We start from the raw sequence: 16,285 nt of genomic DNA, 5'->3' as shown, positions 1-16,285 counted from the left end.
CCATCAGCTTAAATTTTGTGTTCAAAAGCAACTTCTTTTCCAAAAATCTGAGGTGGCTTCTTGTTCAGTTCTGTATCTGGAATAGCGGAGAGCTCTCCCCCAGCACTGGCTGTCCCTCCTACCACCCCCTGCAGCGGAGAGCTGAGCAAACACTACCTCTGAAAAGCCCCATCATCCTCAGCGAGAACAGCAGCTACCCTGCATTCCGTGCTGAATGGGTAGGAGTGGCAGAGGGAGGCTGCAGCAGATGTGCAAGGATGCATTTCTTTACTTAATAGTGTTAATATTCCACTTTCTAGGAAGGCTTACCCATCAATTAAAATTATTTGAGACATTAAAAAAAGAAACTTGGGGTAGCTGCTATTGAAGACTAAGGACTAGGGCCAGAGAGACGCCTGCCTCCAAGTAGTCCACAGAGTCTGCTTGTTAAACTGTTCATGATTTGGAGGCCCAGGTAGAAGGGGCAGGTTCCTCTGAAGCATCTTGGCATGCCCTGTCTTTGGTGTTCCGGGATCACCCTCATCTGCTAGTCTGTGAGCAGTCAGAAGGTTGTATCTCTTGTTCATTCCTCTCCTTGTCTCTTGCTGCTCAGAACAGCAGCTTTAAGAACAGGATGGCTGAGCCCTAAGTGTACCTTTGGAGCATGCTGCGTGTCTTCAGCATTGATTGGCTGTTATTACTGTGGATTTAATTTCAGGTACTTTACTCTGGTCTTACTACTTCTGCTTGACTGTAACATCATTGAGGGCAGGGGCTGTGTCACCTCTAACCAAAGGGCCTCCCCAGATGCCTAGCCTGGTCCAAGGGTTCCATCAAGAGTCAGTACCAGCATTTATTGCTGTCCAGTCTGTGCAAGCTCCATGCTGGCTGCTGGGTGAGAGCCAGGGGCAGCCAGGCGTAATGGTTCATGCCTCTAATTCCAGCACTTTGGGAGGCTGAGGCTGGTGGATCATCTGAGGTCGGGAGTTTGAGACCAGCCTGGCCAACATGTTGAAACCCCATCTCTACTAAAAATACTAAAATTAGCCAGGCATGGTGGCGGGTGCCTGTAATCCCAGCTACTCCGGAGGCTGAGGCAGGAGAATTGCTTGAACTGGGGAGGCAGAAGTTGCAGTGAGCCAAGATCATGCCATTGCACTCCATCCAGCCTTGGTGACAAGAGCAAAACTCTGTCTCAAAAAAAAAAAAAAGAAAAAGAAAAAAAAGAGCAAAGGCCAGAGGAGGACAGAGCTGGGCTCGATCTAGGGAAGAACTGATGCTTGGGCAATAAGAGGCATCTACAGAGGGCCGTCGTGGTTTCCTTGTCCTGCAAGAGTTCCTACTGTTTCTCACTGCCTAACTGCAGAGGGTCTCTCTTTAGGGGTGGGATTGTAGGACGGGGGGGCCCCAGAGTCCTTCCCAGTGCAGACTATAATTCTGTGTGGAGACTATAATTTTATGACCTGTACATCAACATTAAAATAACAGTGTAGGTTGCATGTGGTTTGTGGGACCTATTGATTTGGTGTGGGCTTCTTGGTTAGAGGTTGATCTTGGCAAATCTCCTGTCTCAGAGTTGGTTTCCTGTTGCTCCTGTAGGTACATTAGTAACTAGTTTGGCTAACAGGCAGCTTTGAGAAGAGCCAACAAATGGAGCCAGGCTGCTTGCCACACTGTCGGATTCAGAGCTAAGTCACTGTCCATGACACAGCTAGTTATCATTTAGAAGGAATGAGCTTCGGGGGCTAGCAGGCAGAAATGGTTTAGGGACAGCCATTTTCCTGTGGCTGATGTGAGATTATCCATGTCTGTGGAGACGTAAGCTTCCGAAAAGCTGGGCTCATGGGCCACATGCCTCTGTATTTCCATAACCTCCAGGCCAGGGTCTTGCACATCATAGGGCCTGGGAGAATAAGTGAGTGGTCAAGCATACACATTTGAAAAGTAATTCATGTGCCATCTGGTCACCTGGGAGTGCCAGAAGAGAGGAAATCACAGGAAGCAAAGCCTGGTGTGTTTTTAGTGAGGCTAGAGAAACATGATTTTTTGCATGGCTAAAATTGCATTACTAAATTTTGAGGGCGGTTTTTAACTTACAGTTTACCATGATTTCTTGGCTGACAAATCATAGGTGACCATTTCCCACCATTCTCCCATGAGAACCCCGCACTGCAAACTACCTGTCATGTCCAAACTTGTCCTGGGGCTCAAAGCTTGTCAGGGATTAAGGAGAATGAAGCCCGAAAGTGCCTTAGGGACATCCTGTCTTCACTGCTGTCGTAGAGCCAGGGCCTGGGCAGCACAAGGCCACGTGCTTTCTGAGCCCAGGCCAATCCCAGCAAGCTCTTCTGGAATCACTTTTTTTTTTTTTTTTTTTTTTTTGAGACGGAGTTTCTCTCTTGTTGCCCAGGCTGGAGTGCAATGGTGCGATCTCAGCTCACTGCAACCTCTGCCTCCCGGATTCAAGTGATTCTCCTTTCTCAGCCTCCTGAGTAGCTGGGATTACAGGCATCCGCCACTATGCCCAGCTAATTTTTGGTATTTTAAGTAGAGACGGGGTTTCACCATCTTGGCCAGGCTGGTCTCAAACTCTTGACCTCAAGTGATTCGCCAGTCTTGACCTCCCAAAGTGCTGGGATTATAAGCATGTGCCACCATGCCTGGCCTTTTTTTTTTTTTTTTTTTTTTGAGATGGAGTTTCACTCTTGTTGCCCAGGCTGGAGTGCAATGGCACAATCTTGGCTCACTGCAACCTCCGCTTCCCTGGTTCAAGCGATTCTCCTGCCTCAGCCTCCCAAGTAGCTGGGATTACAGGTGCCCACCAACACACCCAGCTAATTTTTGTTATTTTTAGTAGAGATAGGGTTTCACCATCTTGGCCAGGCTGGTCTCTAACTCCTGACCTCAAGTGATCTGCCTGTCTCACCCTCCCAAAGTGCTGGGATTACAGGTGTGAGCCACCGTACCCAGCTTCTGGAAGCACTTTTTAAAAAGTTTTCATTTTTCTTGAGACAAGGTCTCACTCTGTTGCCCAGGCTGGAGTGCAGTGGCATGATCACAGCTCACTGCAGCCTTGACCTACCGGGCTCAAGCAACCTCCTGCCTCAGCCTCCCAAGTAGCTGGTATTACATGCGTGAACCACCACACCTGGCTAATTTTTGTAGTTTTTGTAGAGATGGGGTCCCACCAGGTTGCCGGAGCTCGTCTTGAATCCCTGAGCTCAACAATCTACCCACCTTGGCCTCCCAAAAGTGTTGGGATTACAGGCGTGAGCCGCTTCACCCAGCTTGGGAGCACTTTCTGTCCCCTCTGTGGTTCGTCTTAGAGCGGATCATCTTGTAAGGATGTTGGTGATCTTAATTTTTTATGCTTTTATATTTTGCCTCAGTTTAAGTGTAATGAGCAGGAAGCAGAAAATATATTCATCCTTTTAAAAAAATATTTAAAAATTCAAATATTAAAAAAATACAGAGAAAAGTTAACAAAGCTACCGTATACATCATCTGGCTCCAACTGTTACCAACTCTGAGGACCTTTAGTCATCCTTACTCCATACTCTCCCCTACCACTGGATGTGCTGAACAGCAGAGAATGGGACTTGGGAGGGGGCCTATTCCAGGTCAAAGGGGAGAGACTACTCCTGGTCAACGGGGGACTACTCTGGGTCTATGAGAGGACTAGTTCAGGTAGATGAGGGACTATTCCAGGTCAATGGGGAACCACTCTGGGTCAAGGGAAGACTATTCCAGGTCGGGCAGGGGGAGCTATTGCAGGTGAAGAAGGCGGATGCAGGGGTGGGTCCAGTCAGCCCAAGTGAGAGAGGAAGCATTTTAGCAGATTATAGAGCTTTAAGCCTGGGTCACAGGTGTGTCACCTGTTGGGGGCATGAATGAAGAGCTTTGGCTGGGATGCTGCTCCAACTTTATTATCTAGTCTGTGGTAGTGATGAGTAGGAGACAGTCTGATTGTATATAAATATATATAGAGAGACAGCAGTGGAAGAAGAGATAAATTTTAACTTATTGTCAAGGTAAATACAGCCATAAAATTAACTGGTATATATTTTGCTTGTTCACAACGTATCAGACATGTGCTCAGAACTTTATGTAGATTATTGTATTGATTGCCTGTGGCACTTCTCTAAGGATTGTTAGCCTGTTGTGCGGATGGTGAGAGCTCATCCAACCAGTTTGCTTTAGTAAGTGGTGCAGCCTAATGCATGCCGGAGCAGAGATCATGCCTAGGACCTGAGGAACATCTGTATTTACTGGTAGAAGAAAGAGAGCTGGCAAAGCGTGCATGAGATGCAGGAAACACGGGACAGAGTGACAGAGGCGTGGTGGCAGTGTTAGTGCACTTCTCTGGAAGCAAGACTTTCTGTTGTGTTTTTTGTTTTCGTTTTTATTGAAAGAGCTTCCTGATTCCATATCTGTTTTAGTGGGTGAATGGAATAAAAACCCAGCTATGAAAGGGTGAAATAAAGAAGGGTAAGGAGGAAGCTGAGGAACAGAAAGCTCAGCCTTGGCTGTCAGGAGGCAGCAGGGTCAGGAAAAATGTTGGGTTTTGCTTTTTGAGGATTTGTTTTATTTTGGGTGGCCTTTGTTTGCTTATTTACTTTTCCCACTAATGCTGGAGAGCTGAGCATGATGGTGGTGGTGGGGAGGGGCTCATACAGGGCAGGGTCCAACCCCAGCCTCATTAGGGAAACAGCTGCAGGGCCTGCTGGGAGCCACTGGACGACCAATTTCTGCTTTTGTCAGGAGTGGTTACTGAATAGTGTAGTCCTTGGCTGCAATTGTCCGTCTGTGAAATTCGTGGGTTTGAGGAGGTGTCCTTATAGGACCACAGGTTCTGCTACACCGTTTTATATTGGATTTTGCATATGGGTGAATTTCCCATATGCTGGAGAGAGACAGAAATGAGAGCTTTTAATGAAAGTTTGGTGATTTATTGTATATATGTTTTGTTAGTTTCTGTGTTTGGTGATAAGGGGGGTCTGAGCTTGGCCTACTGTGGGGGTTTTGGCTGCCATCTGTGCACTGGGTCACCCTATCCCAGCAGGCACCTGCAAAAGGAGTGTTGTCATCTCCTCCTGCGTTTCCTCTGTTGAGAGTTATGGAGAAGACGGTGGGGAGTGAGTTCTCACTCTTAGTCACGGCTCTGGTTTTTGCAGGCCTGTGTGATGTTTCCTTGCTGCGGCTGCACATCAGTGTCTTGTTTTCTCGGGTTTATGTTCGTTTGGGTGACTGTAGATAGGGATCGTAGCATGATCTCTCAGCACAGTTTGGGATTGCTTCCACCCAGCCCCCAACCCCTGCCGCCATTGTCAAAGGTGGTGATGAAAAGCTTTCTTACGGAGTTATTGTGAATGAAGTGTCAGGTCTTTTCCTGGGTTCCGCAGGTGAGGCTTGCTGTAATCCTCTCTTGCTCTCTCACTGATTCTCACTCTTTAAGTTGACTTTGATTGCAGGATTAGCCTTCAGAACCCTCATGAAATGCTGGATAGGGTGTGAGGTCATCAGAGTTAGGGGCTGGCCAGCTGCTGATCAGGGCTTCTCCCCCTGCTTTTTTTTTTTTTGAGACAGTATCTTGCTCTGTTGCCCAGGCTGGAGTGCAGTGGCATCTCAGCTCACTGCATCCTCCGTCTCCTGGGTTCAAGCAATTCTCCTGCCTCAGCCTCCCGAGTAGCTGGGATTACAGACATGTGCCACCACACCTGGCTAATTTTTGTATTTTTAGTAGAGACAGGGTTTCACCATGTTGGCCAGGCTGGTCTCGAACTCCTGACCTTAAGTGATGTACCCGCCTCCGCCTCCCAAAGTGCTGGGATTACAGGCATGAGCCACTGTGCCTGGCCTGGTTTCTCCCTTGTTGATCTGCATTGGGGCTCAACACACTCAGTGTCCCCACTTGGAGTGTTCCCCATTGGGGAAGGAGTTGCATAAAAAACATATGCCCCATTAAGCCATTAAGAAATATGCTTCTGTAGAATGTGCTCAACCTTGGCTGTTGAGATGCATGACTTGTTGATGCCAGCACTGGCCACACCTTCCACCTGCCTTCCCAGAGTTCTCAGAAATGAAGTGTCCCAGCTGAGCTGGAAAGAGTTGGAGTGATGTTATGTTTTAACTTCTGTGGGGAATCTCCACCTTCTATCATTGTCTTGCCAGATAAGGTTACCTGCCTTCTATGTGTTGCAGGACCAGGTGAAGAACAAGGTCCCTCCGTGCCAGAGGCTGCATGGCAGCCCAGCCCCACCCTGCCGGCCTGCGTGCTGGCTGTGGTCGCTTAGGCTCGTGTGCTGTTGGTACCTTTCTCACTAGTCTGGCAGTCGGTGATCCCTGTTGCATGGGGGCCGTGGTAGTAGTTTTGGCTACTTCTGTTTGTTAACCATCGGTACAACACAAAGCATTTGTAAATAATGAACTCCAATCATTGCCATTTCTGCCTGCAGCCTGGAATTGTCTCGCCATTTAAACGAGTATTCCTAAAAGGTGAAAAGAGTAGAGATAAGAAAGCCCATGAGAAGGTGACAGAGAGGCGCCCTCTGCACACTGTGGTGTTGTCATTGCCTGAGCGCGTCGAGCCAGACAGACTGCTGAGCGACTATATTGAGAAGGAGGTAAAGGTAAGTCGTCATGGGCCACAGGACGTGCCTGCCAAACGACAGTGACGGTCATGCTTGTATCCACCAGACACTCTTGAGTTTATAAGACACAGCCACACAAACACCTTAGTAGTTGATTATCCCACCCATTGTCTTGTCTATGCTGATAAATTTAATAATTGGATAACCAAAAACCCAGATTCTGTCTGCTGACCCCAGTTTGTTTTTTTCTGTAGTAGCAATGCCACCTTCTTTCTCTTGAAGAGTTGGCCGTGTGGGTGGTATGTGCTGCTCCACCAGAAGAGAGTTAAAGAGCTGGGAGAAAACTCACATCTCCTGTAGTTTGCAGTTGAAAAGAGTTACCTGGTCAAGGCCATGACCTTGCAGGTCTAACAGTCACTGCCTAGAATTCAGACCATGTGTTTGAGGCTCATCATTGGGTCTCAAAGGCCTGAGGCCAAAATACTGTGCATAAACCATGTGATGTGCGTAAGTTGATTTTTAATCCCTCCCCTAAAATGAAAGTAAATAAATAAAAAGGTATAAAGCCATGAGGTCAGAGAGAATAGGAAAGGAGACAGCAGTGGATGAGGTGGTCCATAAACATGGGAGAAGGAAACCGCTGACGGTGAGATGAGTTAGAGCCAACCCAGCCAGACCTGAGTTCCTGCAGAGGACACGGAGTCCAGGGGCTTCAGGAGGGGCATGGGGCAGTTCTAATGTCCATGGGAGGGATTTCCACTCTCACCTGGCCCAGCCAGATGATTAACTCATCCCCACCCACTGGAAGATGGGGCTTTGGACGTGCAGAAACCTGGTACAGGAGCAGGTGGGGGAGACCAAGATAGAAGATAAGGAAGTCAAGTCAAAGCCTGTATGTGGAATGGAGAGAATTCCCAATTCCTTTTTCTTTCAAGCTTCTAGAATGCCTGCAACCAGGCCTTTCCCACAAAGGAATTCTTGGAAGGGTGCTCGTTGGGGAAGTTAAGCAGCCCATACTGGCCCTTGGGGTTACCCACCCAACCAGCCTGAATAAACTCCCAATAGTCAGGACTCCCGCCAGGCATCTGACGTCTGTCAGCCTTTTGGAGCCTCATTTCAACATAGGCAGCTGAGTATAAGTACACATTTGAGGACAACTTTCAACCTAAAGGCAGAGCTCAAGACAAATACACAAAATAAACATGAACAAACAGCAACAATGCAGAAAATAGGGGGAAGAAATTTAAAAAGTATATAATATTTTCAGAAAGATAAGAGGAAATATTGTTGACAGTGACAACAGGATTCTACTTTTAAATAAATAAAAGGTGAGAGGAAGAGCTTCTGGAATTAAAACTATGTTAATTAGGCCGGGTGCGGTGGCTCACACCTGTAATCCCAGCACTTTAGGAGGCCAAGGCGTGCGGATCACTTGAAGTCAGGAGTTCGAGAGCAGCCTGGCCAACATGAAGAAGCCCTGTCTACTAAAAATACAAAAATCAGCCGGGCGTGGTGGCAGGCGCCTGTAATCCCAGCTACTTGGGAGGCTGAGGCAGGAGAATTGCTTGAACCCGGGAGGTGGAGGTTGCAGTGAGTCAAGATCACACCACTGCACTCCAGCTTGGGTGAAAGAGTGAGACTGTGTGTCAAAAACAAACAAACAAAACAACTATATTACTTACATATCTTTAAAAAATTCAATAGAGGTGTTGAAAGATAAAAGTAAAAAAAAGGCTGGACGCTGTGGCTCATGCCTGTAATCCCAGCACTTTGGGAGGCCGATCACGAGGTCAGGAGATTGAGACCATCCTGGCTAACACACTGAAACCCTGTCCCTACTAAAAATACAAAAAATTAGCCGGGTGTGGTGGCGGGCACCTGTAGTCCCAGCTACTCGGGAGGCTGACGTAGGAGAATGGCGTGAACCCAGGAGGCGGAGCTTGCAGTGATCCGAGATCGCGCCACTCCAGCCTGGGCAATAGAGCAAGACTCCGTCTCAAAAAAAAAAAAAAAAAAGTAAAAAAAAAAAATTCCAGAAAGAATATTCAAAAGACAAAGAAGGTTAATAAACAAAAGATGAGAAAGAGAAATGAGATTAGATGATCAATTCAGGAAGTTCAACATCTGACTCCCAAGAAAAAAGAATGAAGGGAAGAGTGAGAAGAAGTTATATTAAGACAGTAAAGGAAAAACATTTTGAAGAATTGACTGATGGACATGACTGCCCCCATTGAAAGGATCCTGTCATGATGACTAGATAGGTCTCTAAAACCTCAACTCACAGAAGCCTGTTCTTAGAAGTTACTGGAGGATGTGCTGCATCAAAACATAAGGGGACGCCGGGCATGGTGGCTCACGCCTGTAATCCCAGCACTTTGGGAGGCCAAGGGGGGCAGATCAGATGAGGCCAGGAGTTTGAGATCAGCCTGGCCAACATGGTGAAACCCTGTCTCTATTAAAAATGCCAGAAAAATTAGCCGGGTGTGGTGGCACACGCCTGTAATTCCAGCTACTTGGGAGGCTGAGGCACGAGATTCGCTTGAATCCGGGAGGCAGAAGTTGCAGTGAGCCGAGATCGCACCCCTGCACTCCAGCCTGGGCGACAGCGTGAGACACAGTCTTCAAAAACAAAACAAGGGCAAACCAAGAATAGGAAAACACGGATTCATAGCCCAAGGGGTCTGCCAGGGAAAGGAACAAAGATAATTCCCAGGATGACAGGAAAGCGAAGTCCCAGGAAATTAATCTAAGAAACAGGCCACAGAAGCTCTGGGATAAGTAAGTATAGACTATATGTTTGGGTAGAATAATGTATTGAGAAGTTGCTGAAGAAATAGAATAGTACATAGAAAACAAAGCAAATGGAGGTGTGGAGGAATTGATAATAAATCATTAAAAATGAAAACTTAAAGGTTGGAAACTCCTGTTTCTGGGAAGATGAAGTAGACATTCTTTTCCCTATTCTTCTAGTTAAGTGCACCTAAAATCTAAAATCCTTGGACACTATATACAATAAGATAAGAACAGGTAGAGAGAAGGCAGACCACCCAGGACCCTGAAAACGACCCAGTAGTGATTTCTTCAGGTTGTCTTTTTGCCTCATGTAGCCCAGACTATGAGCCGAAGAAGCTGGCAGCCCGGAAACACCAACAGGTACAGACAGAACCCCCTGCAAAAGCCAGCTCCTTCTGATCAAAGGACCAGGAAAGGGGCAGCCTAGCACAAAACAAAATATTTAGACAACTGCTCAGTACGAACCAAACATGACAGAAAGAACTGTGGTCCTACCTCTGTGCCTGCTGGCAAAGGCTAAGTGAGGGCCACTTACTCCTCCAGAGAAAGTTGAATAGGGACGATGGACTTTTATCCCTGTTGGGCAGTAACAAACCCCTAAGGAACCTTGTGTGGTTCTGAATTGTTAGTGGAGACCACATTGGGTGGGGCAGTAATGAGGCCCTCCTATTCTTTCCAAGCAGGGAAGAATCAGTGGAAGCCACATGGGGAACCAGAACTCTTATCATACCCAGGAGTAACGAGGAAGGAGCCCTCCACGCAGGAGGCCAAGTAGGGAATCTGACCTTTGACCCCTAATTGGTGGTAAAAAGGTGGTGTTGCCAAGCGCCATGGCCCATGCCTGTAATCCCAGTACTTTGGGAGGCTGAGGCGACGGATCACGAGGTCAGGAGTTCAAGACCAGCCTGACCAACATGGTGAAACCCCGTCTCTACTAAAAATACGAAAATTAGCCGGTTGTGGTGGCACACGCCTGTAATCTCAGGAGGCTGAGGCAGGAGTATTGCTTGACTCCGGAAGGTGGAGGTTACAGTGAGCTGAGATCTCACCACTGCACTCCAGCCTGGGTAACAGAGCGAGACTCCATCTCAAAAAAAAAAAAAAAAAAAAAAAAAAAAAGTGCTGTTCCCTTCCCTTCTGAGGGCCTAGGTTAAATTTTCTAGCATTTGTATTGTTGAAGTCCTGAAAAGAGAAGAGAAAGAGGGAAGGGCTGAAAAACTTTTCAAAGATCTTATGGGTTGAAACGTTTGGCAAAGGACAAACTTAAAAGATTCAGAAAGCTGAGCAAACGCCAAACAAGATAAAGAAATCCACTACTAAAGCCCATCATAGTAGAATTTCTGAAAAGTAAAGACAACAGCAACAAAAAATCTTGAAAGTGTAAAGAAAGAAACACTTTACTCATAGGGGAAAACAGAAAGTAGATTTCTTGTTACACATAATGAAGACCAGTGGCACAACATTCTTCAAGTTCTGAGAGAACCTGAGAATCAAAAGGATAATGAGAGAACACAAGCAACTCCACACACAAACAGTAGGCCAAAAAATAGACCAATTCCTTGAAAAGCACAAATTCCTCCTACAGTCATCCAATACGAAATAGATCATTTGAATACCCCTATAATTATTGAAGAAATTCAGTATCTAATTTGAAAACTCCCATTAAAAAAGTCTTCAGGCCCAAATGGTTTCACTGGAGAATTCTGTCAGACATTTAAAGAATTAATGTCAATTCTACATACTCTTCCAGAAAAACAGAAAGGGAGGGAACTCTTCTGTTCTCTTTTCTCTTCTCTTCTCTGCTTTCTCTTCTCTTCTTCTTTTTTTATTTTTTCTTGAGATAGGGTCTGTCTCTGTTGCCCAGGTTAGAGTGCAGTGGCATGATCTTGGTTCACTGCAGCCTCGACCTTCCAAGCTCAAGCAGCCCTCCCACCTTAGCCTCCTGAGTAGCTGAGACTACAGGTGCCTGCCACCATGCCCAGCTAATTTTTTATTTTGTAGAGGTGAGGTCTCACTGTGTTGACCAGGCTGTCTTGAACTCCTAGACTCAAGCTGTCCTCCCACTTCAGCCTCCCAAAGTCTTGGGATTATAGGCATGAACCACTGCACTTGGAATATTTTCGGACTCATTTTGTAAGGGCAGTATTGCCCTGATACCAAACCAGACAAAAAACAGTGCAAAATTAAAAGAAATAATAGACACCAATACAAACATAAAATTCCTCAGGAAACTATTAGGTAACATATTCAGCAATATAGAAAAAGAATTATACCTACTGTGGCTGTGAGAATAAACAACAAAAAAGAATTATACACCATGAACAAGTGGAGTTTATTCTAAGGATGCAAGGCTGGTTTGATACTTGAAAATGTAATCCGTTGGCAGGAGAATCACTTGAACCCAAGGAGGCGGAGGTTGCAGTGAGCTGGGATCGCGCCACTGCACTCCAGCCTGGGTGATGGGGTGAGACTCCATCCCAAAAAAAAAAAATTGTGGAGAAATTTTAATTAACAGTTCTTCAAATATTTAACTTTATTTTTTTCTTTCCTTCTAGGGCTCCCATTAATCACATATTGATATTTATTTTATTTTTCATGCCCTTTCATTTTTCTCTCATTTTTCCTATTCTTTACTCTTCCGGATGCCTTCTGGGAATGTTTCAAACCACTCTCCATCTTATGAATTCATTCCTCAACTGTATTCATTCAACCCTGAATTAAATTGTTTGTTTCTACTATATCTGATTGGTCCTTTTTTATAACTCCTTGTCCCTATTTGTTTCCAGTGCCCTCCTACATGCCCTTGAGAATATTTATTAGGATTATTGTAAATTCTTGTTTTCTCTGGCTCATCAGTTCTTCTCCCTCCAGAATTAGTTGTTTAGTTTGTGATCTTGCCTTTCCAGTGCTTTAGGTCTATGTTCCACAGATCTCTCTTTATTTTTTCCATTCCCTCCAGAATATCAGCTATAGTTTTTTTGTTTTGTTTTGTTTCGTTTTGGGACGGGTCTCGCTCTGTCTCCCAGGCTGAAGTGCAGTGGCGCAGGCTCCGCTCATTGCAAGCTTTGCCGCCCAGGTTCACGCTGTTCTCCTGCTTCAGCCTCCCGGGTGGCTGGGACTGCAGGGGCCCGCCACCGTGCCTGGCTAATTTTTTTTTTTGTATTTTTAGTAGAGACGGGGTTTCACTGTGTTGGTCAGGATGGTCTCGATCTCCTGACCTTGTGATCCTCCCGCCTCGGCCTCCCAAGATGCTGGGATTACAAGCGTGAGCCACCACGCCTGGCCCAGTTGTAGTTTTTATATTACATTCTGAGTTCCATCTATAGCCCACTTGCTTCTGAGGCATCTCCAGGATGAGATTCAAAGGAGGGAAACCCCAGTTGCTGTAAGATCCCCATCTTGACTCTTGACTTCCCTACAGCATAAACTACACTTATGGTCCTCAAGGTTTAGCCCAATTTGACTGGGCTGTCTTTTTATGTTTGGTAGAATTAGACTACATCACAGAACCACCAAACATTTTTTACTAGTTTATGGAGAGAATTACCATTTTCTAGAGGTAGGGAAGAGACATTAATGGCCTCATATGGCAAATTACTATGGAAAATGTAATTATTTCCAAATTTTCCTAGAACCATAATACTTTGTGATTGTTATAGTGATTCTTATTTTCCTTCCTTCCTTCCTTCCTTAGACCTCTTAAGTATACCCTATATAATTTGATTTTTAATTCAAAAGTTATTAAAATTTTGTTTTGAAGAGTTCATAACTAAACTCTAACTGATCCCCAAGATAACTAGAAAAGCCTCTTGGTTTTACAAAACTAGTTTGGATAGTGCTGTTCTAAAAGTATAATAGAAATTGGTGAAATTATTTGTGGCCTGTCTTTGTGTTCTTGCTGTATCAATATTTGTATCTTATCAGATACCTTTACATATGTCTAGCCTTTTCTTTCTGACATTAACTTATTCAACAAATATATGTTGAACGCTTGCTCTACTATTGTTATAGCTGCTAGGTGCAGCTAGAAGTGACAGCTGATAGAGCAATTTCTTTAGAGTAGTTTGTGCAGTTTCAGTTGAAAAATCAATTTCTTTAGAGTAGTTTGTGCAGTTTCAGTTGAAAAATCAGCACCTGGTTTCCATTCAGGCCCTGCTATTGTGCATGGGAACTTGAATCACCTTGGAACTTTTGTATTGATTTCCATAAATGAGAAGTTAGATGAATTGCTTAATAATACCATGTGTTTGCAGAAATAAAAGAAAAATCACTGCTTAAAAAAAAAAAGAAAATGTAATCCATTATATTAACAAGCTAAAGAAGAAAAATCACATAATTATATCAATCAGTGGCAGAAAGTTTATTTGACCAAATTCAACACCCATTCTTGATTAAAAACTCAGACAAATGGGGCCGGGCACGGTGGCTCACGCCTGTAATCCCAGCACTTTGGGAGGCCGAGGCAGGTGGATCACGAGGTCAGGAGATCAAGACCATCCTGGCTAACATGGTGAAACCTTGTCTCTACTAAAAATACAAAAAATTAGCCGGGCGTGGTGGCGGGCGCCTGTAGTCCCAGCTACTTGGGAGGCTGAGGCAGGAGAATAGCATGAACCTGGGAGGCGAAGCTTGCAGTGAGCCGAGATCATGCCACTGCACTCCAGCCTGGGTGACAGAGTGAGACTCTGCCTCAAAAAAAAAAAAAAACTCAGACAAACAAGATATGTTTTTGAACAATGAATATGTGGATATCAAAATTAAATCAATACCATTTACAATCACTTAAAAAATGAAACACGGGTATAAATCTTACAAAACATGAATAAGATTTGTATGCTGAAAACTATAGAACACTGATGAAAGAAATCAAAGATCTGAATAAATGGAGAGACATACTGTATTCATGGGTTGGAAGACTCAACCTAGTTAGTATGTTAGTTGTCCCTAAGTTGATATAAATGGACCAACTCCTTGAAAAGCACAAACTACTACTACAAGTCATCCAATATGAAATAATTTGAATAGCTTGTAACTATTAAAAGTGAATTTTACAATTCCTATCAAAATTTCAGCAAGAATTTTTTGTAGATATAAACAAGACTATTCTTAAAGTGCAGTGGCATGATCTTAAATTTCAAGCTATTCTTGAAATTTAAGTGGAGAGGCAAAATAAGTAGAATAGCTAAAAATAATTTTGAAAGAGAAGAAAATGAGAGGAGTCAGCCTGCCTGATTTCAAGATAGATCATACTGCTATCACATTCAAGACTGTGTGGTACCTGCAGAGGGACTGACACAGAGACCAGGGAAGCAAAATCATGAACCTAGAAGCAGATCCACACATATATGCCCAGCTGATTCTTGACAAAGGTTCACAAGCAATTCAGTGGAGAAAGGATAGGATAGCCTTTTAACAAATGGTGCTGGAGCAGTTGGACATTTGTAGGCAAAAATTGAACCTTGCCCTAAATTTCACAACTTAAACACAAAAATTAACTCAAAATGGATCATAGGCTTAAATATAAAATACAACTTCTAGGATAAAACATAGAAAATCTTCAGGATGCAGGGCTACGCAAAGAGTTCTGAGACTTGATACCTAAAGCATAATTCATAAAAGAAAAAACTGATAAACTGGACTTCATCAAAATTTAAAACTTTTGCTCTATAAAAGACAATGAAAAGATATGCTACAGACTGAGAGGAGATATTTTTAAACCACATATCTGACAGAGGGTTGGTATCTACAGTATATAAAGAACTCTCAAAACTCAACAGTAAAACAAACAATCCAATTAAGACATAAGCAAAAGACAGGAGGAGATACTTCAATGAAGAGGATATACAGATGGCAGTAAGCACATGAAAATATGCTCAGCATCATTAGCCATCAGGGAAATGCACATTAAAACCATAATGAGCTGCCAATACACACCTAACAGAATGTTTAAAAAAAGTAGAACACAAGATGCTGGAGAAGATGTGGAGGAACTGGACCCCTCATTCATTACTGGTAGGGATGTAAAATGGTACCGCCACTCTAGAAAGCAGTCTGGCAGTTTCTTTAAATCTCCACATGCAACTACCAACAACTTGGCAATCGTACTCCTAGGCATTTATCCCAGGGAATTGAAAATTTATGTTCACATGAAAACCTGCCTACTAATACTCAAAACAGTTGTATTCATAGTAGCCCAAAACTGGAAACAACTCCATGTCCTTTGGTGGATAAATGGTTAAACAAAATGAGGTCCATCCATGCCACGGAAGACTATTCAATAATACAAAGGGCTGGGCATGGTGGCACCTGCCTGTAGTCCCACCTACTGGGGAGGCTGAGGCTGGAGGATTGCTTGGGCCCAGGAAGTCGAGGCTGCAGTGAGCCATGATCACGCCACTGTGCTCCAGCCTGGATGACAGTGAGACCCTGTCTTAAAGCAACAACAAAGGAACAAACTACACAGCAACCTGGATGGGCCTCCAGAGAATTATGCTGAGTGAAAAAAGCCATTCCGAAAGGTTTCACACTGTATATTCCTTTCTGTAACATCTTTGAAATGACACAGTTGCTGAGGTGGAGAACAGATTAGGGTTTGCTAGGGGTGGAGAGAAGTAGGTGTGCCTATAAAGGGCAACAGGAGGGGTCCTCACAGTGATGGGTGCTCTGGCTGTGTTTACGTCCGTGTCCTGGTGTGATGTGCTGTAGTTCTGCAAGATGTCACTGCTGGGGGCAGTAGGGTAAAGGGAGCGATGGATCTCCCTGTATCATTTCTTATAATAGGTGAATTTATAATTACCTTAAAATAAAAGTTTAATTATAAAGAAATTGCAATTTGACTACTACTTGGCATGTCAGTGAGAGAATGTAGATAATAAAATGATGTAAGAACTAAGTAATGATTAAGAAAAATTATCTAAGTTGTA

The 16,285-nt window shown here is 44.3% G+C and overlaps 1 protein-coding gene across 7 annotated transcripts in view; it reads left to right on the top strand.

Annotated features, from left to right (window-relative positions):
- Positions 1-16,285, top strand: part of CCM2 (CCM2 scaffold protein) — a 77,092-nt gene that overhangs the window by 32,200 nt on the left and 28,607 nt on the right. For 5 of the 7 annotated variants that reach the window (XM_024250437.3, XM_054559231.2, XM_024250435.3 and 2 more), the window contains exon 2: positions 6,435-6,608. The exons of the other annotated variants lie outside the window; for them this stretch is intronic. In XM_024250437.3, coding sequence (XP_024106205.1) covers positions 6,435-6,608 — 174 coding nt within the window. The remainder of the gene's footprint in view (positions 1-6,434; positions 6,609-16,285) is intronic. 7 annotated transcript variants of the gene reach the window in all.

Source organism: Pongo abelii, chromosome 6 (assembly GCF_028885655.2).
Source record: "Pongo abelii isolate AG06213 chromosome 6, NHGRI_mPonAbe1-v2.0_pri, whole genome shotgun sequence".
Taxonomy (NCBI): domain Eukaryota; kingdom Metazoa; phylum Chordata; class Mammalia; order Primates; family Hominidae; genus Pongo; species Pongo abelii.
Note: the sequence above shows the minus strand (reverse complement) of the source record. Positions and strands in the feature narration are given on the sequence as shown.